The sequence below is a fragment of the Bubalus kerabau genome, chromosome 2 (genome assembly GCF_029407905.1).
Source record: "Bubalus kerabau isolate K-KA32 ecotype Philippines breed swamp buffalo chromosome 2, PCC_UOA_SB_1v2, whole genome shotgun sequence".
In the NCBI taxonomy this organism is placed as follows: Eukaryota; Metazoa; Chordata; class Mammalia; order Artiodactyla; family Bovidae; genus Bubalus; species Bubalus kerabau.
The window spans coordinates 111,077,473-111,098,179 of record NC_073625.1 but is presented as its reverse complement, the minus strand read 5'-3'; the positions used below and the strand labels follow the sequence as shown (position 1 = coordinate 111,098,179).

At 36.7% G+C, this 20,707-nt stretch overlaps 1 protein-coding gene across 5 annotated transcripts in view; it reads left to right on the top strand.

Annotated features, from left to right (window-relative positions):
* GSK3B (glycogen synthase kinase 3 beta) overlaps positions 1-20,707 on the top strand; it is a 216,375-nt gene that overhangs the window by 127,342 nt on the left and 68,326 nt on the right. For all 5 annotated transcript variants that reach the window (XR_008710389.1, XM_055568297.1, XM_055568296.1 and 2 more), the window contains exons 4-7: positions 11,994-12,104; positions 15,128-15,258; positions 16,897-17,003; positions 20,586-20,683. Coding sequence is in view for 4 of the 5 variants with exons in the window: in XM_055568297.1 (XP_055424272.1) it covers positions 11,994-12,104; positions 15,128-15,258; positions 16,897-17,003; positions 20,586-20,683 (447 nt within the window). In the remaining variant the exon portion in view is untranslated. The remainder of the gene's footprint in view (positions 1-11,993; positions 12,105-15,127; positions 15,259-16,896; positions 17,004-20,585; positions 20,684-20,707) is intronic.

The following is a 20,707-nucleotide window of genomic DNA, read 5'->3' as shown; positions in this document are numbered from 1 at the left end:
ATCTCCTCATGAGTTATAAATGTTATTTACAGCAGTAAGATGCTGACTATCAGCTGCTTGAAAATGTGAATCTACAAGTTTCTTTTTATTATTATCACCTTGTTTTTATGTTATCATAATATTTTAGTGAAACTAAAATATTTCTACATTCATAGTGTAAAAAAAAAATTTGAAATAACAGAGGGGTAGTAGACAAAAATAAGGTCTTGACCCTACTCCTTAAATCCCCAAGTCTTTCCACATAGGTAAATTTCCTATGTGCATATATAAGCACATATATCAAATATAGGAGAAGGACACAGCACACCACTCCAATATTCTTGCCTAGAGAATCCTATGGACAGAGGAGCCTGTTAGGCTGCTGTCCATGGGGTTGCACAGAGTCAGGCATGACTGAAGCAACTTACATGTGTGCATTGGAGAAGGAAATGGCAACCCACTCCAGTATTCTTGCCTGGAGAATCTCAGGGATGGAGGATCCTGGTGGGCTGCCGTCTGTGGGGTTGCACAGAGTTGGACACAACTGAAGCGACTTAGCACCAGCAGCAGCATATCATATGTTAAGCATAATAATATGGCCTTTTATATCTATGTGCCTAGACCCTGTACCCAATTTCCTTTATTGTTAACATCTAATATCAGTATGGTACATTTATTACAATTAATGAGCCATTACTGATACATAATTATTAACTAGCATCCAAAGTTTATTCAGGTTTCCTTAGTTTTTACCTAATGTCTTTTTTCTCTTCCATAATCCAGTTGAAACTACCTTAGTGCATTTAGTTACTATGTCTCTTAGGTTCCTCTTGGCCATGGAAGTTTCTCAGACTTCCCTTGTTTTTGATGACATTGGCAGTTTTGAGTACTGGTAGGTAGGTATTTTGTAGACTGCCTCACTATTGGAATTTTTCTCATAAGAAACTAGAGTTATAGGTTATTTGGAAAAAGACCACAGAGTGCCATTTTCAGCACATCACGTCAAGGGTATGTGCTGTCAACACGATTTGCTATTAATCTTCATCACCTGGCTGACCTTGTATTTTTCCGTTTTCTTTACTGTAAACTTACTCTCCCCGCTCTTCCATGCTGTATCCTTTGAAAGGAAGTCACTATTCACAGCCCACACCTAAGAAGAGGGGAATTATTTTCCTTAAGGGTAAAGTCGCTGTGTAAATTATTTGGATTTCTTTTGGATGCTGATTGTTTCTTTATTAAGCTGTTATTTATTTATATCAGTGTGGACTCATGCATATTTACTTTGTACATTGGGTTTAAATATAATAGTACTTTTTTGTAGTATTAGGAAAATCAAAAAAATTGTATAAAGATGCTCAATCTCATTCATAATTTTAAACATTCTATTTTTATTATTATTATTATTAATCAAATGTTCCTGCTTTGGTCATTGGGAGCTCTTTGCAGTTAGCCGTCTGTTCTCCTTGTCATAATTCAATTACTGTGGGCTTCAGTTTTGTTTTGGTTTTGGATTTTGAACATGTCTTTACTTTCTGGCATATAGATTATTTTAAATTTCTTTTCACAAATCTTTAGTCATCTTTGTGTGTGTGCATGCACATACAGACAGGCACAGACACAGAATTGTTTTCATAGACTTCATTCCTAGACATGGCATTGCTGAGTCAAATTGGATGTGTCTGTTCATCTTCATTTTGGGATGAATATTTTAGCCCACTGACTTCCCAAAAGATTGCAAGAATTGGGGCTTTCACCAGAAGTGTATAATGGTACATTTTGGACAGACAACTTTCCAAAACTTAGTTTTCTCAGGTTTAATTTTCTTTTCCAATTTGATATGTAAGAAATGGTAGCTCATTGTTATCTTATGGCCTTTTTTTAATTATGAATGAGATTGAGCATCTTTCTACATTTTTGTTTGCCATTTGTATGGCCATATATTTGTGCCCCTTTCCACTTTTCTTCTATTAGAATGTTAGTCTTTTCTTATTGATGTACAGGAGCTATTTGTATTTTAAACAAAAACAAGTAAACTCTTTATCATGTGTAAACAATTTTTTTCCCCAAATTGTCATATTTTTATTTGGTTCTGTTTTTTTTTAACCTTTACATTTTTATGTAGTCAGATTGGCATTGTTTTCCTTAATAGCGTATAAATGTCTTGTCCTCCAGTATTTGCAAACACACGTATTTTTTTTTCTTCTGGTACAATTTTTTTCAAGATTTTGTGTAATTTTAGTATTTCTTTTCTTTGAAGGTATGAGATAATGGTGAAGCTTGCCTTAATCATTGTTGTATGCTAGGTGCTCATCACCTTCCCCACCCTCTCCCCCAGTCTCCCAAGCAAAAGAATATTTCTCTTTTTTCTAGTCCATACCATTTCCTGTTAGTATTATTTCCATCTTTAGCCAGCCTGGCACATTCATCGGAGAAAAGGCATCTACTTTGAAGATTTTTCTGCAGTGCAGATATCCTAAACTCAATTCTGAGGAGAACCCTGGGTTACCATGATAGTTTGTTTGATGTCTTTACTGGGTTCTCTTACATGCTGCTTTGCATCCCATCAAATTTTTAGAATGATAATGCAGTTCTACTTACAACTGCATCTTCAAGCAACTTTGTTTGCTCAAGTTGACAACTTGGGGTAAGAGCATCATAGTAAGTTGTATCTGTTTTCCAGTGGATGAAATTATCCTAGTTTTTGCTGAGTTTTTGTTAAGTGTGATCAAAATTTTGTCATCTAAATGTCTTACGAAGGCAATGGCACCCTACTCCAGTACTCTTGCCTGGAAAATCCCATGGGCGGAGGAGCCTGGTAGGCTGCAGTCTTTGGGGGCGTTAAGAGTCGGACCCGACTGAGCGACTTCACTTTCACTTTCATGCCTTGGAGAAGGAAATGGCAACCCACTCCAGTGTTCTTGCCTGGAGAATCCCAGGGATGACGGAGCCTGGTGGGCTGCCGTCTATGGGGTCGCACAGAGTCGGACACGACTGAAGCGACTTAGCAGCAGCAGCAGTTTTAGAGTGGAGCTCATAGAGGAGGAGCTGTCAGCAGTTTGTTATTGTTCAGTCACTAAGTCATGTCCGATTCTTTGCAACTCAAGCAAAGAGTCATATGACTCTTGACTGGACATGACATGGACTGCAGCACACCAGGCTTCCCTGTCCTTTGCTGTCTCCCAGAGTTTGCTCAAACTCATGTCCGTTGGGTTGGTGATGCCATCTAACCATCTCATCCCTGTCGCCCCCTTCTCCTCCTGCCCTCAATCTTTCCCAGCATCAGGGTCTTTTCCGGTGAGTTGGCTCTTTGCATCAGGTGGCTAAAGTATTGGATCTTCAGCTTCAGCATCAGTCCTTCCAATGAATATTCAGGGTTGATTTCCTTTAGGATTGACTGGTTAGAGAATAGTTTATTAATAAAAATGATAACTGAACCATGGAGAGAAATATTCTTAGAATTATACATCATGTAGTTTGGAAGCCTAGTAACTGTTTTTTGAAATCAGTACTTTCTTAAGTTAGTAGACTGTTTTCAGTGTCTCCAGCTAAGTGATGCTCTTTATATGTTGTATTTTGTACTTAGTTTTTAAGTTTTTTTGCTAATATGTGAATATTCATGCATTCTGTTTGATAACTCAAAAGACATTGTGTTAAGAAAACAGCAGGCCTGAGATTTTCCAGAAAATTACAAATGATAGGAGTGCAGAATCCTGGTCTTTCTTTCTTCTTCAAATATTAAGTATCCTCAGTCTCTTAAATTATCTTTTGATAAAAAGATAACTACTACAAAACTACTTCGGGAACATGAAAATATTAATATCTCTGCTGTGATGACATTTCCTAGGAATGGGCACTTTCCCCTCAGGGAGGATTATTCCTGAGGCTGTTTAATTTATGGCAGAACATCTCCAGGTGTAACAAGAGTATTTAAAGAATATGATGTTGAGCCCATTTATTTCAAAACACTATTGGTGGTAGTATTTCTTGGTTTGTTTCTTAGGACCCAGTTACATATACATTTTTTAAAGTGGATTTGATTTGAATATAAGCACAGAGCCATGAAAAGTGAAAGGTTGTTCAAAGAGCCTTTGAATATAAGATACCTCCTGTGTCTCAGAAAATGAAGATAGTTAAAACAACAACTTTTAAATGTCAAGGGACAGTTACACTATACCTACAAAATGGACAGACCTCCACTAAGGTTCTAAAGAAAACTGACAAGCTTTTGATTAATTAATAAGTGAATAAATAGAATTTATTTGAGCAAAAAGATAGACATATTAATCTGCAAAGTACTATTCCAAATATAATTTGAATCTCCGTATTTCTCATAGTGTAATAAATAAGAACAGTTAACCTGGTTTTAGTAACCTTCCTTTGTGGTATTTTGTTAATATTATGAATAAAATATAGTGCCTAAAAATGGATATCATTCGTACATCAAATAAAGCCTGAATTATGCAAAGTAGAGTGGAATTATCTTTGTTGATCTGAGCACAGTACTTCTTCTGTATCACCTAATATTACATCAAATTTTTTCATTAGCTACATCTCAATGTTGATTCCTTTTGGGCTCTATTCGGTTACACCTGTCATTTATTTTCCAGATGAATTACTATCAAGTCTTATCTGTCTTTTTATGTAATGAATTGATACTTTGATTTTAATCATAGGGTTTTATATTTATCTTTCTTAAATTTTTTATTGTTGATTTGGCTTAGAATTCTAGACTACTAGCATCCTTTAAATTCTAATTGGTCTTCCATTTTAAGGCATTTTCTTAAATGCCTTAAGGCTAGGTTTGTGGCAGTGTTGCTGCTGCTAAGTCGCTTCAGTCGTGTCCGACTCTGTGCGACCCCAGAGACGGCAGCCCACCAGGCTCCCCCTTCCCTGGGATTCTCCAGGCAAGAACACTGGAGTGGGTTGCCATTTCCTTCTCCAATGCATGAAAGTGAAAAGTGAAAGTGAAGTCGCTCAGTCATGTCCGACTCTTAGCGACCCCATGGACTGCAGCCCACCAGGCCCCTCCATCCATGGGATTTTCCAGGCAGGAGTACTGGAGTGGGGTGCCATTGCCTTCTCCTTGTGGCAATATTAGGTGGTTTGTTAAAGTCAGGAAATTGTAAATTGACTGCCAGATCCATCCCCTGATGTGTTTTATTTGACAGGCACTTTTTTTTTTTAAGTAACATGCTTTTAATTATATCTTAATCTAATCTATTTTACCAGCTACCACCTCTTGCTGTGTTATACATTTTGGCTTCACACATCTACATTTGTTGTTTAGGCTTTTGCAGCCCTTAATAAAGGAAAACATGTACAAAAATAGATTTACATTAATCTGCAAACTACTGCTCCAAATATAATTTGAACCTCCATATTTGTCTTAGTGTAATAAATGTAGCCCTACAACTAGAAATCTTCTTGAACTTGGTATTCATTTTTTAGTCTGTTCTTCACTTTTGGTATGATTATTTAGCACATGAGTTAAATTACCATACATATTTCCAGGTCATTCATAAATATATATTGTGATTAGCTTTGTCAAAAGATTTTTTAAAAATCAAGAAACCTGTAATCATATAATAGTTTAAAAAGAATAATTTTGATATCTGTATTAATGACCTTTTATAAGAAATGGGGTCCTCAGACACAGCATTCATTTTACTTATTCTCCCTAACACCTAATCACTTATTTTAGATGTACAGAAAAGAATGTGGTATTGTTTCTTTTTAAAATTGATAATAGTTAAAACTAAGTCTTTATTCTGTGCCAGGTAATATGCTTCAAGAGTTGTATATGGATCATTTCTTACAATTTCATGACAGCCTTTTAAAGTATGTATCATTAGCAGTACTGTTCTATAGTGGACTGTGGCTTCAGGCGGTAAAGTAACCTGCTGTGGTCACATGACTTGTAGTAGCAGAGTTGGGACTTCCGTGTAGTTTGTGTGACTTATGCTAACCTTGCCTCTTAATTCTACAGAGTATACCTTCTCTGCGTTTTTTATTTTCTCTTCTTGTCATGTTCTAGAACCTTGTTTCATCAGTTATCACTTTCCCTTCTTAAAACTTGATTCTATTTTTATCCACCCAGCTTACAAATAATTTTGGGTCTCTTAGCCATTAAAAAGTACAAACAAAAAGCACATGAAGATTTGCTATTTGACTTCTGTTTCCCCTCAGGTTACCAGTTCTCTCCTTACTTTCACCATTAGGGATTTTGTAAGAACAAACTAGATTAAGTGCCTCCTGTTTCTCAACCTATCATCTGCTCACTCTTGAGCTCAGTACAGGTTGGTTGCTGCTGGCACCGTGGACTGAAACTGCTCTTTCCAGCACCATCACTGAACCATTTTATACCAGATTCAGAAGCCTTTTCAGTTGCATCCTTCCTGCTGTTGGAACACTTTGTTCCCCATCTCAAGATTATTAAAACTCAGCTTTGGGTCTTTCTGTGCTAGTCTTTCCTTGCTCTTCTATGTCTCTTAGTGCTCGTTGCTGAGTTGTTCCCCTAAGGTCTCCTGCTTCTTAAGTTTCAAGGATCTTATACTCCTTTCCTCGCTCTTAAGTGAGTGGTTCTGTTCTTATAGTTTCAGCTATTGCCTGAGTCTTTAACTGTGCTCTACTCTTGTTTTCTGAATTTGACTTGACCAACCATCTAGGTATTTCCAGTCACCTACAAAACATAGCTACCTAAAATGTTCTCATATTCATTAAGTAAAAGCTTAACTAACTTTTTCCGCCTCACACCTTTTTGCTCTTTCTATGTTCCTTGTCTCATTACCTACCTAATTGCCTAAGTTTAGAGACACTAAATTAATCCAAACTTCTTTGTTTCTCAGGTTCTCTATTACTGTCTGGTTTAACTAGCCGGTATACAGTATGCCTGCCCCATGCCTCATTTTTAAAAAATCCTTATTGCCTATGTCCTGGTCCAGGCCTTGGATTCTTATAGGAGATTTCCAGCTGCTCATGCTACTTTGATTCTCATTTTCCCAATTTCTCTCTTCTCCATATCCATTTTTCATAGCGTTGTTTAGTTAAAACTTGGCAGACCATCATCCTAGTTTTTAGGTAATATCCATTCCCTCTGATCTTCATTTATGCAGCAAGTATTTTTTGAATACCTACTGTGTGCTGGACACTATTCTAGGTGAAAATAGAGCAGAGGACAAAACAAACAAACAAAAAAAAAATGCTTTCCTTCATGGAGCTTAGTCCTCATGGGGCAGAAGCCAACAATAAAAAGTAAACTATGTGGTTAGAAAGTGATAAGTATCCCTAGGAAAATGATGAAGGCTGATATGGGAACTGGGGGTAGAGGAATGGGTTACAATTTGGAATGGGAGAACTAGGGAAAGCCACTCTAAAACTCACACTAGAGCAAAGATTTGAAGGAATTGAATAGAGTGAGCTCTGTGTATATCTGGGAAATAATATTCCAGACTGAAAGACTGATCAGTTCAGAGGCCCTGAATGCCAGAGCCTGCCAAATGTGTTCGACAAACAGCAGGAAGCTCTTGTCTCCAGAGAGGAGTGAGCCAGAGGGAAGTAAGGAAGTGTATGTGTAGGACCTTGTAGACCATTTATCTGTAAGAATAAATCTTAATGAAGTGGAGTAGAAGAGATACAGTCTACTTTATATTTTATTGATGTTGGATTGTAAAGGGCTGGAGTTGGAAGCAGGGAGACCGTTTAGGAGGATATTGCAGTAATCCAGGTGAGAGTTCAGAGTAGCTCAGACCAGGGTTGTAGCAGTGAAGATGGTAAGTAGTGCTAGGATCCTGGATAAATTTTACAGATAGAACCATTAGATTCTTTTGATATGGGAATGTATGTATATGTTTGGGAGAAAGTAGAGAGTGGAGAAGAAATGATGATTCTAAGGTTTTTACCCTGAACAGTGTCAAGTACATATTGGATATACTAACCCAGAGAATATATCCTTAAAGGCAGAGGTCCAGGATACATATGAATTTGGAAGTCATCAGTGTTTAGTAATACTGAGCCATTAGACTGGATGAGTGGGCTTACACAAAGAACAGAGATCTGAGGACTGAGCCTTAGAATCCTCTGTTCATTAAGAGATAAAGCATAGAAGAAATAAAGAGCCAGAGAGCTGTCCTTAAGATAGGATGAAAGCCAAAAGAGCGTAGTGTTCTAAAACCCAACTGAATCAAATATTTCAAAGAAGGGAACATGATCGATTATTTCAGATCATTGCTAAGTCAGGTATAAGAGAGGGGAAAGATGTCTGAAAATTGGCATTGAATACAGCAACAAGGAGATTATTGACTTTGATGAATAATTCTGAGGGAATAGTGGTGGTGAAATTTTATTGGAGTAAGTTTTAGAGAGAAGGAGAAGAACCAGGTATTGGAGAAAGTCAATTTAGACCCCTTTTCTGAAGAATTTTGCTGTTAAAAGATGCCAGAAAATAGGATGGTGGTGATCAGTGTGATTAGAGAGAAAGTTTTTTTTTTTTTTTTTTTTTTTTATTGATAGGAGAAATAATAGCATGTGATGCTCTCAGAAAAAGAGAATAATCGACAGAAAAAAAGTTACTAGAGCCATGAGTATGAATAGGAAGAGCAGAGTAGTTTGTTTACATGCAGCAAAGTTTGGCTTAGAAAGGGGCTTGGTCAGCATATCTCTAGTTAGAATAGTGAAGAAAAAGTATATAGGGACAGAAGCTGGAAAACGGGTACATGTACATGTAGTGGTGCAAGCAAGATCATAAACTGAGGGTAAGGATGAAAAAAGAGTTATAAAAACAGGGAGCAGGGCTTTGCTGTTGTTTACCAAGTCCCTTGTTAGAAAGTGAGGGTAATGCTGGACCATGGAATTAAAGCTAAGTATGGAGGAAGGAGAGGAGATGATGAAAGACTGGGGAAAAGTGTAAAGGTAGTAGCGTCAATGGCATGCTATCTTAATAAACTGTTTCCTGACATCTGCTGTGTTCTTTGACGCCCATATCTTGAATGTAGTTTTCTGTCTTGATGACACCACCGTTTTGGCAGAAAGTGAAGAACTAAAGAGCCTCTTGATGAAAGTGAAAGAGGAGAGCGAAAAAGTTGGCTTAAAGCTAAACATTCAGAAAACTAAGATCATGGCATCCGGTCCCATCACTTCATGGCAAATAGATGGGGACACAGTGGCTGACTTTATTTTTCTGGGCTCCAAAATCACTGCAGATGGTGATTGCAGCCATGAAATTAAAAGACGCTTATTGACTATGCCAAAGCCTTTGACTGTGTGGATCACAATAAACTGTGGAAAATTCTAAAAGAGATGGGAATACCAGACCACCTGATCTGCCTCTTGAGAAACCTATATGCAGGTCGGGAAGCAACAGTTAGAACTGGACATGGAACAACAGACTGGTTCCAAATAGGAAAAGGAGTACGTCAAGGCTGTATATTGTCACTCTGCTTATTTAACTTCTATGCAGAGTACATCATGAGAAACGCTGGGCTGGAAGAAGCACAAGCTGGAATCAAGATTGCTGGGAGAAATATCAATAGCCTCAGATATGCAGATGACACCGCCCTTATGGCAGAAAGTGAAGAGGAACTAAAGAGCCTCTTGATGAAAGTGAAAGTGGAGAGTGAAAAAGTTGGCTTAAGGCTCAACATTCAGAAAACGAAGATCATGGCATCTGGTCCCATCACTTCATGGGAAATAGATGGGGAAACAGTGGAAACAGTGTCAGACTTTGTTTTTGGGGGCTCCAGAATCACTGCTGATGGTGATTGCAGCCATGAAATTAATAGACGCTTACTCCTTAGAAGGAAAGTTATGACCAACCTAGATAGCATATTCAAAAGCAGAGACATTACTTTGCCATCAAAGGTTCGTCTAGTCAAGGCTATGGTTTTTCCAGTGGTCATGTGTGGATGTGAGAGTTGGACTGTGAAGAAAGCTGAGCGCCGAAGAATTGATGCTTTTGAACTGTAGTGTTGGAGAAGACTCTTGAGAGTCCCTTGGACTGCAAGGAGATCCAACCAGGCCATTCTAAAGGAGATCAGTCCTGGGTGTTCTTTGGAAGGACTGATGTTGAAGCTGAAACTCCAATACTTTGGCCACCTCATGTTAAGAGTTGACTCATTGGAAAAGACCCTGATGTTGGGAGGGATTGGGGGCAGGAGGAAAAGGGGAGGACAGAGGATCAGATGGCTGGATGGCATCACCGACTCGATGGACATGAGTTTGTGTGAACTCCAGGAGTTGGTGATGGACAGGGAGGCCTGGTGTGCTGCGACTCATGGGGTCGCAAAGAGTCGGACACGACTGAACTGAACTGAACTCCTTGGAAGGAAAGTTACGACCAACCTAGAGAGCATATTAAAAAGCAGAGACATTACTTTGCCATCAAAGGGCCGTTTAGTCAAGGGTATGGTTTTTCCAGTGGTAATGTATGGATGTGAGAGTTGGACTATCAAGAAAGCTGAGCGCCAAAGAATTGATGCATTAGGACTGTGGTGTTGGAGAAGACTCTTGAGAGTCCCTTGGAGTGCAAGGAGGTCCAACCAGTCCATCCTAAAGGAGATCAGTCCTGGGTGTTCATTGGAAAGACTGATGTTGAAGCTGAAACTCCAGTACTTTGGCCACCTGGTGCGAAGAACTGACTCATTGGAAAGGACCCTGATGCTGGGAAAGATTGAGGGCAGGAGGAGAAGGGGACAACAGAGGATGAGATGGTTGGATGGCATCACCAACTCGATGGACATGGGTTTGGGTGAACTCCAGGAGTTGGTGATGGACAAGGAGGCCTGGCGTGCTTGCAGTTCATGGGGTCGCAAAGAGTCAGACATGACTGAGTGACTGAACTGAACTGAAATGCCCTTTCATACTGAATTTAGATGATATTTCTTTTACCTGCATCCTTACTTCCTTACTTCCTCTGCAGTGACTGCTGACATAATAAATGCTGAAAATTGAAATTCTCCACTTTAGTTTGTTAGATAAGATGACTTCAAACTGGGAAGATTGTGTAATTTTGCTTGCAGATTTTCCCACTCGGTAACCAGTTCTAGACTTGAAAACAGGGATTCTCAGCTTTGTGTTCTTCCTTCCTTGGAGAAGGAAATGGCAATCCACTCCAGCACTCTTGCCTGGAAAATCCCATGGACGGAGGAGCCTGATAGGCTACAGTCCATGGTGTCGCAAAGGGTCGGACACGACTGAGCTACTTCACTTCACTTCACTTCAGTTTGCTTATCTGATATTCACATGAACATGGTGAAGGTAGCACTCTGTTCTTCTTTCCTCCTTGGTACTTAGTTGGAATTCCCTTCTTTGTTTCCACCGATCTTGGATTGGTGTCTTTGTGCTGCTGTGAATGGATGTTTAAACATAAGACTTGTAGTATTCTTGTGAGTATGATAACTCAGTGCCTTATAAGTTATTCTTTTGTTTTTGTTCAGTTAATTGTAGAAGACAAGTGGTTATTTTACTAATTACAGGCTACAAATAACTATAAAATCTTTTTGTAAGGTTAAAGAAATTTTGAAGTCCCGCTTTTCATGTTATAGTTGAAGAAATGGAAACATATTCAGATTAAATGACTTGCATGCACCAGTTAGCAGAGTGAGGGTAGCAATGCACATCTCTTAGATCCCAGTTCAGTGCTTATTCTCCTACCGTGACACCTTTCCTGATAGGATGAGGTGAGGGCCATGATTCTCAAACTAGAAAATACTAAATTTTATGACAGATGATACCCTCTAAAATCGTTTAACCAAAATAATAGTTTAAATGTGATTAGAAATCGTACCAGTATTGAAATGACTGTGTTTTTGCCATGGAATTGTTAGTTTAAAAAAATGTGGTAGATTTGTTTTTGCTCTTATGGTTATATTCTGAATTTATTTTTTATAATTAAAATGAACACATAAATCTTTGCTTTAAAAATCCAAATAAGTCAATGTATAGAGAATTTACTCTAATTTGAATATTTAAAGACTAGTTCCTAATTTTGTGTTTTTGGTTTGTTTTTAATAAACTTTCAGAAAGATGAGGTCTATCTTAATCTGGTGCTGGACTACGTTCCGGAAACAGTCTACAGAGTCGCCAGACACTATAGTCGAGCCAAACAGACGCTCCCTGTGATCTATGTCAAGGTATGTAAAAATGGAGCAGTTTCCCGTTTTAGAGGTATTTATTATGAGCAGAGGAGAGTGCTGGGTGTGTTTCAACTATATTATTGCATCATACTGAGGGAAAGCTGCAAAGTAGGTGTTTCTGGAATTTCATTATAATTGTGTACAGTTTTAAGTGTGAAGCCTTCACCTTTTCAACTTTCATGACCCAGGTACTAAAAATACTTGTCATCTTTCTGACAAATTTTTTCACAAATAATTATGGATTTTAATTTTGGTACCCATAGCACCTTTTTATTTAATTTCTTAACTCCCTTATTGTGCAGAGCAAGCATATCATATAAAATTATAAAAATATGGTTATAAATATTAATAAATTCAATGTTTTATTGCCATTTATAGATATAGTATGTCTTTAGCTGAAGTTTAAACTTTTGGTGATTTTAAATATGCATAGACTTTGTAGAGGTGTTATTTAATTTGGGGGACCTGATACCAATATTAATCTTGTTTATTTGCTGTAACTCATGTTAATAGTGCTTATGGTTAGTCGTGTCCATGCTCTGTCCATGGAATTTTTCAGGCAAGAATAGTGGAGTGGGTTGCCATTTCCTCCTCTAAGGGAACTTCCATCCCAGGGATCAAACCTATGTCTCCGGGCTCTCCTGCATTGGCAGGTGGATTCTTTTACCACTGAGCCACCTGGGAACCTACAACCCATGTTAGAGTGGCTGGTAATTGATCCAGCATAATTATGAAGTTGTTGCCGGGAGAAATATCAATATATATATATAACTTATATGCCAAATAGATAATGAAAAATGCTGGGCTGGATGAAGTACAAACTGAAATCAAGATTGAAGGGAGAAATATCAATATCCTCAGATATGCAAATGACACCACCCATATGGCAGAAAGTGAAGAAGAACTAAAGAGCCTCTTGATGAAAGTCAAAGAAGAGAGTGAAAAAGTTGGCTGAAAAGTCAACATTCAGAAAACTAAGATCATGGCATCCGGTCCCATCACTTCATGGCAAATAGATGGGGACACAGTGGAAACAGTGACAGACTTTATTTTGGGGGCTCCAAAATCACTGCAGATGGTGACTGCAGCCATGAAATTAAAAGATGCTTACTCCTTGGGAGAAAAGTTATGACCAACCTAGACAGCATATTAAAAGCAGAGCCATTACTTTGCCAACAAAGGTCTGTCTAGTCAAGGCTATGGTTTTTCCAGTAGTCATGTATGGATGTGAGAGTTGAACTATAAAGAAAGCTGAGCGCCAAAGAATTGATGCTTTTGAACTGTGGTGTTGGAGAAGACTCTTGAGAGTCCCTTGGACTGCAAGGAGATCAAACCAGTCCATCCTAAAGGAAATCAGTCCTTAATATTCATTGGAAGTACTGATGTTGAAGCTAAAACTCCAATACTTTGGCCACCTGATCTGGAGAGCTGACTCATTGGAAAAGACCTGGATGCTGGGGAAGATTGAAGGCAGGAGGAGAAGGGGACAACAGAGAATGAGATGGTTGGATGGCATCACCGACTCAATGGACATGAGTTTGAGTAAACTCCAGGAGTGGTGATGGACAGGGAGGCCAAAGAGTTGGACATAACTGAGCAACTGAACTGAACTGAATTATGAAGTTGTAGTAGATTATTAGAAAAATGTTATTTGTTTAACTATGACATTGTGAAAATTAACTAGGAGTTTAAGTTTAAACCCTGGAGGAGGGAAAGCCTACCCACTGCAGTATTCTGGCCTGGAGAATTCCGTGGACTGTATAGTCCATTTTCATAAAGAGTTGGACACGACTGAGTGACTGTCACTAAGTTTAAAAGTTCACGTATCTTAAGTACAATTTTTTGCATTTTACCTTTTATACAAATAACTCTAGAAAATAAAATGGCATTGACTGTAAATGTTTTGAGTATCAAAAGATTCACTTAATAGTTACAATTTTAAGCTTTATAGTAATAAAATGGATTTTGCTGATGAGATTACTATAGTATTGTTAGTATGTTCCTCTGTCTTAAGTATTTCATGTAAATTGGTGATGAGATATATTTTTGTAGGAGTCAAAACACTTCATTTATAGATGATACCTTATGTCGATGCTTTATCTTACCTTTAACTGTCTTTTTGTTATTTTTCACCAACACACTGATATCTTTGATTTGAATCATGTCAAAAGTTCTTTTCATGGTATATAAGTTTGGGTTAGAAGTCAGAAGGTGAGTAGTCAGAAAAATTTATAAGTGAATCAAAACACTGACCTTGAAACAAATAGAAAGTTTAAGATACACTCAAGTTCTTTACACAAAGACCCCCTTTTCACCAGTCAAGAGTCTAATTCTTTCTTTCACACAGACCCAATTTTTCACTGTATCTTGTTTTGTAATAAAATTGATTTTTTTTTTTTGACTGATGTCAATTGTCATCTCAGATATGCTTTTAAACGGCATTTTGAAGTCTACTTAATTCTGAAGGATATTAACAGAAGAGTGGTGGTGCTATTAATAGATTTACTGATGTCTTGAATAGATCATTGATTATAGATTTTCTCAGTTCACATGTGAATTTTCCCAGACCTCTGTATCAATAACCTCTGGGCCTGACAAAGGATGATGAATTGGAAAAACAAAACAAAACAAATCAGAAGACTGGCTTATGGTCTAATTGTAACTTAGTCATATGATTTGGAATATCCCTCTGAGTTTTTAAATTTGTGCTTAGGGAAAAAAAACAGTCTTGTGGTTAGTAAAATAAAAAATTATAAAAGCAAATTGTAAAATTTCCTTTTTTAAGTTGTTAGAAGATGTTTTATATAAATGTTACAAATATAACTTTGGTTAACTAAACTATAATTAGCTAGTTGATAGAGAAATGCCATGAAGCTTGTTAAAGAAAGATTGAGTACTAACAATCCCCAGCATTTCACTTGTTCTTTTCTGGAAATCTGTTACTTTGTTTCCTGCTTAAGGATTCCGAGTTGTTCAGGATAGAAAGTAAATATTCATTTAATGTTTACTCTTTATTCCAGTTGTATATGTATCAGCTGTTCCGAAGTTTAGCCTATATCCATTCCTTTGGAATCTGCCATCGGGATATTAAACCACAGAACCTCTTGTTGGATCCTGATACAGCTGTCTTGAAACTCTGTGACTTTGGAAGGTAAACTAGCTCTCTTTTCCTTCCTTCTCTAATCTTCAACCCCACCCTTCTACCCTATCTGTTCTTTCAGTTACCTTTTGTTACACTTATTTAGGGAGTATCAACTAGTACAGTTTCTTGTGAGGATAGTTTTGGTAAATTCTCTCAGAATTATAAGTGTAAATCTTTGGAAAAGACTCTGATGCTAGGAGGGATTGGGGGCAAGAGGAGAAGGGGACAACAGAGGATGAGATGGCTGGATGGCATCACTGACTCGATGGACATGAGTCTGAGTGAACTCCGGGAGATGGTGACAGACAGGGAGGCCTGGCATGCTGTGATTCATGGGTTTGAGCAAGTAGAGTTTGGGATACACTTTGAAGGTAGCTTCATCAAGTAGTGAAAAAAATCTGTAGGCTGTGGTATTTCTAATACTACCTTTATCTTATAGTGAATTTTCCGACAATGTAATTGGAATCTGTCTTGTTAATTTAATAAATCGTTTATAAGGTAGAAACTTTTGTCAGTTATGCTATGAAAGTATCTTAATTTTCATACAACCTAAAACAGGGATTAGTATTTATTAATTTATGAAATGTTTGCTGTATGTGGATAAACTGTCTCCCACCTTCAAAACTTGTGATGAAGAAAGATCAGGTTATGGTCAGCATTACCAGTGAACAGAAATAAATGGAAGAAAAGAAAGCCCAAACTGAAACCTTTGTGACTATTTTCATTTGCCTCTACTCTGATTTTCTTGTACCTTTATCTAAAAAGATTTTTTTTTTAATTTTTTTTGTTACTTTATTTTTTACTATTTTGATTTTGTTGTTTGTATTTATTTGCTGTATTTATCTTCCCTATTATTGTATGTCAAAATGATTAGCTTCTATAGCAGTATATTTCAGTGTATCTTCAAGTTATTTTGAGACATTTCAAAAGAAACTAATTTTAATTTAATATTTAAAATACATGCCACAAAGTATTTGGAAAGGAAAGCTGAATTAGAGAATATGTGATTTGATTCGTTAATTTACAACAGTGGAATTAGAATTCATAGTCTGTGAATTATCTCTGCCCTACAGGAAAGGACCTATCCTTTTTATTGGATAGCAGATGTTAAGACAGCTAATAAATTGACCAAATGGTGGAAAAAATAAAGTAGGTTGGGTCTGCAAGCCATGGGATACTCACTCTGAATTAGAAGTCAAATTTTAATAGAGTGGCCAATTTCTTACCCATTTAAAAAACATATTGGGTAAGCAATATTCATTCTTATAATCAATTATAGTGCTTTTTGGTGAGGGGAGTTACCTATTATATTTCTGCCCTTCCTTCTTTGTATTTTAGAGTGAAATTCAGGGGAAAATAGCAGAAGAAATTCAACATTTATCTTTTCTTTTTTTTTTTTTAAACTCTTTCTTCAGGTGACAGTTGACAAATGCATTCTTTAAAAGTTACTATTCTTTTTTCAGAGTGATATGTTAAAATTACGTTTCTTTTGTTAGAGTTATGGCTCATATTTTCTTTTTATATATTGCATGATTGGAATTATGGGACTCTTAGATTAAATATTATATTGCAAATGATAGCAGTTAAGGTTCTTTTATGGTTTAGATTTAATTAAAGAATTTCTGCTTTTGATTTTTTTTTTATTAGTGCAAAGCAGCTGGTCCGTGGAGAACCCAATGTTTCGTATATCTGTTCTCGGTACTATAGGGCACCAGAGTTGATCTTTGGAGCCACTGATTATACCTCTAGTATAGGTAAGTACTGTATCTGAATATAATAGCTTGTGATTATGCATTATATCTTGTTTTTAGTAATTTAGTAGTACTAATCTATACTTAAATATAAAGATATAAATATGCCATGAAATATGTTTCTTCTTGAAGATTTATATATAAAAATGTATAGAATTTAAAATATATTTACTATTCTACTTTTAGGTTTCTTGGATTATGAGAGAATAATAAAGCTACCCCTCTGTGATTGTATGATTTCTTTAAGATTACAGTTATTTTAAACTTAAAATTTTAAATAAATTCTAAGTATACCTTTTCTTCACTTAAAAAATTCCCCTGAAATAGTTCTCTCTGAGCTTGATCTCTAGTTGGAGAATTTTCATCCATTAAGTTTATGATTAAAGTGTTAGGATTACAATATTACTGACACTCATACTGTGCTGACTCAACTGATTATTTAATTTTTAGTCAGCTTTAAAAAATTTACTTATTTTTTCATTAGTAATTTGAATAAATTCAGATTCTGTAGCAGTTGTCACAAAAGATCTTTAAGGGTAGAAGGCATTGAATAGAGACAGTTTGCTTCATTCTTTGTTGACCACCTCTTTTACCTCATTTCAGCCCACTAGTCAGAGAAGGCAATGGCACCCCACTCCAGTACTCTTGCCTGGAAAATCCCATGGGCGGAGGCGCCTGGAAGGCTGCAGTCCATGGGGTCGTTAAGAGTCAGACATGACTGAGCGACTTCACTTTCTCTTTTCACCTTCATGCATTGGAGAAGGAAATGGCAACCCACTCCAGTGTTCTTGCCTGGAGAATTCCAGGGACGGGGGAGCCTGGTGGGCTGCCGTCAATGGGGTCGCACAGAGTTGGACATGACTGAAGCGACCTAGCAGCAGCAGCAGCAGCAGCAGTGGGAATGAACATACAGAGTGTGAACAGTTGGATGTGAATAGGAATCTAAAGAAAGGAACAGTCTTAGGCATGCAAGTAGTTTATTTTATTGTTATATGTTGTTTTTGAAGAGAATTCCTTAGTCCAAAAACAAAAGCATACAAAGACCAAACAAAAAATAAAAACCCCACAATAACAGAAAGTCAAGGAAAAATCAGAACTTGAACAATTTCTCTTTTATACAAGTTAAAATTCTCTAATATGAACAAAGACCTCTACACAGAAATATATATTACTAATACTACCTTTTTTTTTTTTTTTGGCCAAGGGCAGAATGCCAAGGAACATTTTGATTGGTGCCAAGAGGCAGCAGTTTTACCCACCATTTCTTCTGCACCATCAGTGCAAATGTCAGCATAGTGAAAAAGACATATAACATCTGAGTATTCTTATGAAAGGAACTTTGCCCTCAGTACCTCTGAAAAGGTCCAGGAGGTTCAGGGCACTGCAGATCATACTTTGAGACCTGCTGCACTGGATAGAGAGTATAATAGAGTGAGTGAGTGAGTATGTGTGTGTCCCACTTCACTGGATAGAGAGTATAAGAGAGAGTGTGTGTGTGTTGTTTATAATGCTCAGAGTTTCATCGTGGCTATGTTATATGGCCTATTCTGTTCAGGAACAAATGAGAAATAGTGAAAGGGATATTTTGGTTAGAGTAGACTTGGATTTGAATTACAGGTTTATTACTACTTAGCTAAACTGTAAAAGAGATTAGTAACAGTTTTGCTTACCTTTCTGAGTGGCCATGAGGATTAAATAAAATGTTAGTGAAAGTACTGTAGAAAAAATGGTGTTCTTTTTGTGGTATTTATTAACTTGACTCTTCCCAAAGAGCAAATTTCAGCCCTTTATCTTTGGACAGTCTTTGGATTTTCTAGATGCTTTATGTTTTATTCACATATATGAAATTAATCATCTGCATACCAGGAATGAGATTCATACTGGGGTGAGTTTTGCCAGCCTCACCTAAAATAAATGTGGTTTGTTTCTTTCTAAAAAGTCATGACAATATCATCTGACGTATTAAGGCATGTTTATATAAACCTTTGACCCCCTTAAGAGTTTATTACTTCTGTAAATGTCCATGTGCTTAGCAGTTCTTCGGGAATCTTCTCAGAAAAGAAGGGCCAGTGTAGTGTGTTCTCTCTATTAGGAATCCGTTTTTTGGATGTTATGAGTACCTGCTTTCCAGCAGTCTCCTTCACATTTACTTGTCTAAAGTAAAGTAAATCTCCTAAAAACCAGATACTGACTTTCTAGATTCCCCATAGTCTACTGATGCAGCTGGGGCCGTTGAACCCTCTCAAGCCTAGATTTGGCCTCCTTGTTTAGATTTAGGATACTTGCTTCTTAAGACTCTGAAAGATTTGTAAATAAACAAAAAGATATTTTAAAGTGTACTAATACAAATGCATTTTAGAAATATTTTTTAACAATGATGTTAAAAGAGTTGCTGGGCAAAATCAACTTGAATTTCTTAAACGAATTTTGTTTCATTATTTGTCTAGGCCAGTAAAAAGTAGTTTTTGGAGCAAGGATTTCCAACTCTTTTTTTTTTTAAATATTGGAGGATAGCTGATTTACAATATTGTGTTAGCTTCCAGTTCTTCATGATAGTGCATCTTACTGCATTAAACTGATTAAATTATTTGTTGTCGCACATGCCGTTAGTCATTTTTCTCCTTCCCTACTGATAGATGGAAAGCCCAGTGACGATTTATGTTCATCTCCCTAAAGCCATTGTTTGTTGGTTCATACAAAACCCAGGAATCCAGAAAATTAGCTTCTTTTTTTTTGGCAGGAAGCCTTAAGTAGTGGGCTCTAAATAAAGTACCCATAAAATGTATCTTTCCATTTGGTAATACTTTTAAGAGATAAAGGGGATGCTCTTCATTATTATCACAGGAAGTCATCTAGACCAGGACTGACTGTTGTGGGTAAGCCAGGATATATGCTTTATTTTTTCCTTTTGTAAATTTATTTATAAATCATTAAAATTTATTTACGTTTTCTGTCAAAATTGAGGTTTCTTGTTTGACTCAAAAGTGAATTATATTTTATAATTTGTAAAATACAATGTATTCTTCAGTCTTTGCATTTTAAAATATATATTTAAGCACATTTTCTGTCAGTTATATTACAAGACAATAGTTAGCCATTTAAAATATTAAAATTTTCTTTTTCTGAAATTTGCATTTGGCTTACTCTCCTCTGTATAGGAGATTGAACCCTTCTTGCTGCTCTCTATAAGCACCTGCTAATGTGCAGAGATTGTATCACTTTGACTTATTTTTAAGTATAACGAGTAAATAATCATGCTCTATGCTTTCCTACTATAATCTCTGTCATGGTTGTTGAAGACTTGAACATCTCATACTGGATAATTAATGCAGATATTACATATAGTAAAGATATTACCCTTTATTAGAATATTCTTATTGCCCTGTTTCCCTTTTAGTAAGTTTAACAAGTTTTTAAATCTATTAAGGATTATTTGATGACTTTTCCCCTCTGTTTTGGATTATACAATCTTTTCCTTATGGTATTTATTCTGATCAAAGTAAAATTAGAAAATGTATCAGTTTTTAACACAACATAAGCTGCAAAGTGTGATATTAATAAGCTCTTATCTTCTTTTCTCTTCAGATGTATGGTCTGCAGGCTGTGTGTTGGCTGAGCTGTTGCTAGGACAGCCAATATTTCCAGGAGACAGTGGTGTGGATCAGTTGGTGGAAATAATCAAGGTGAGTCTGTTTTCTGTTTTTGTT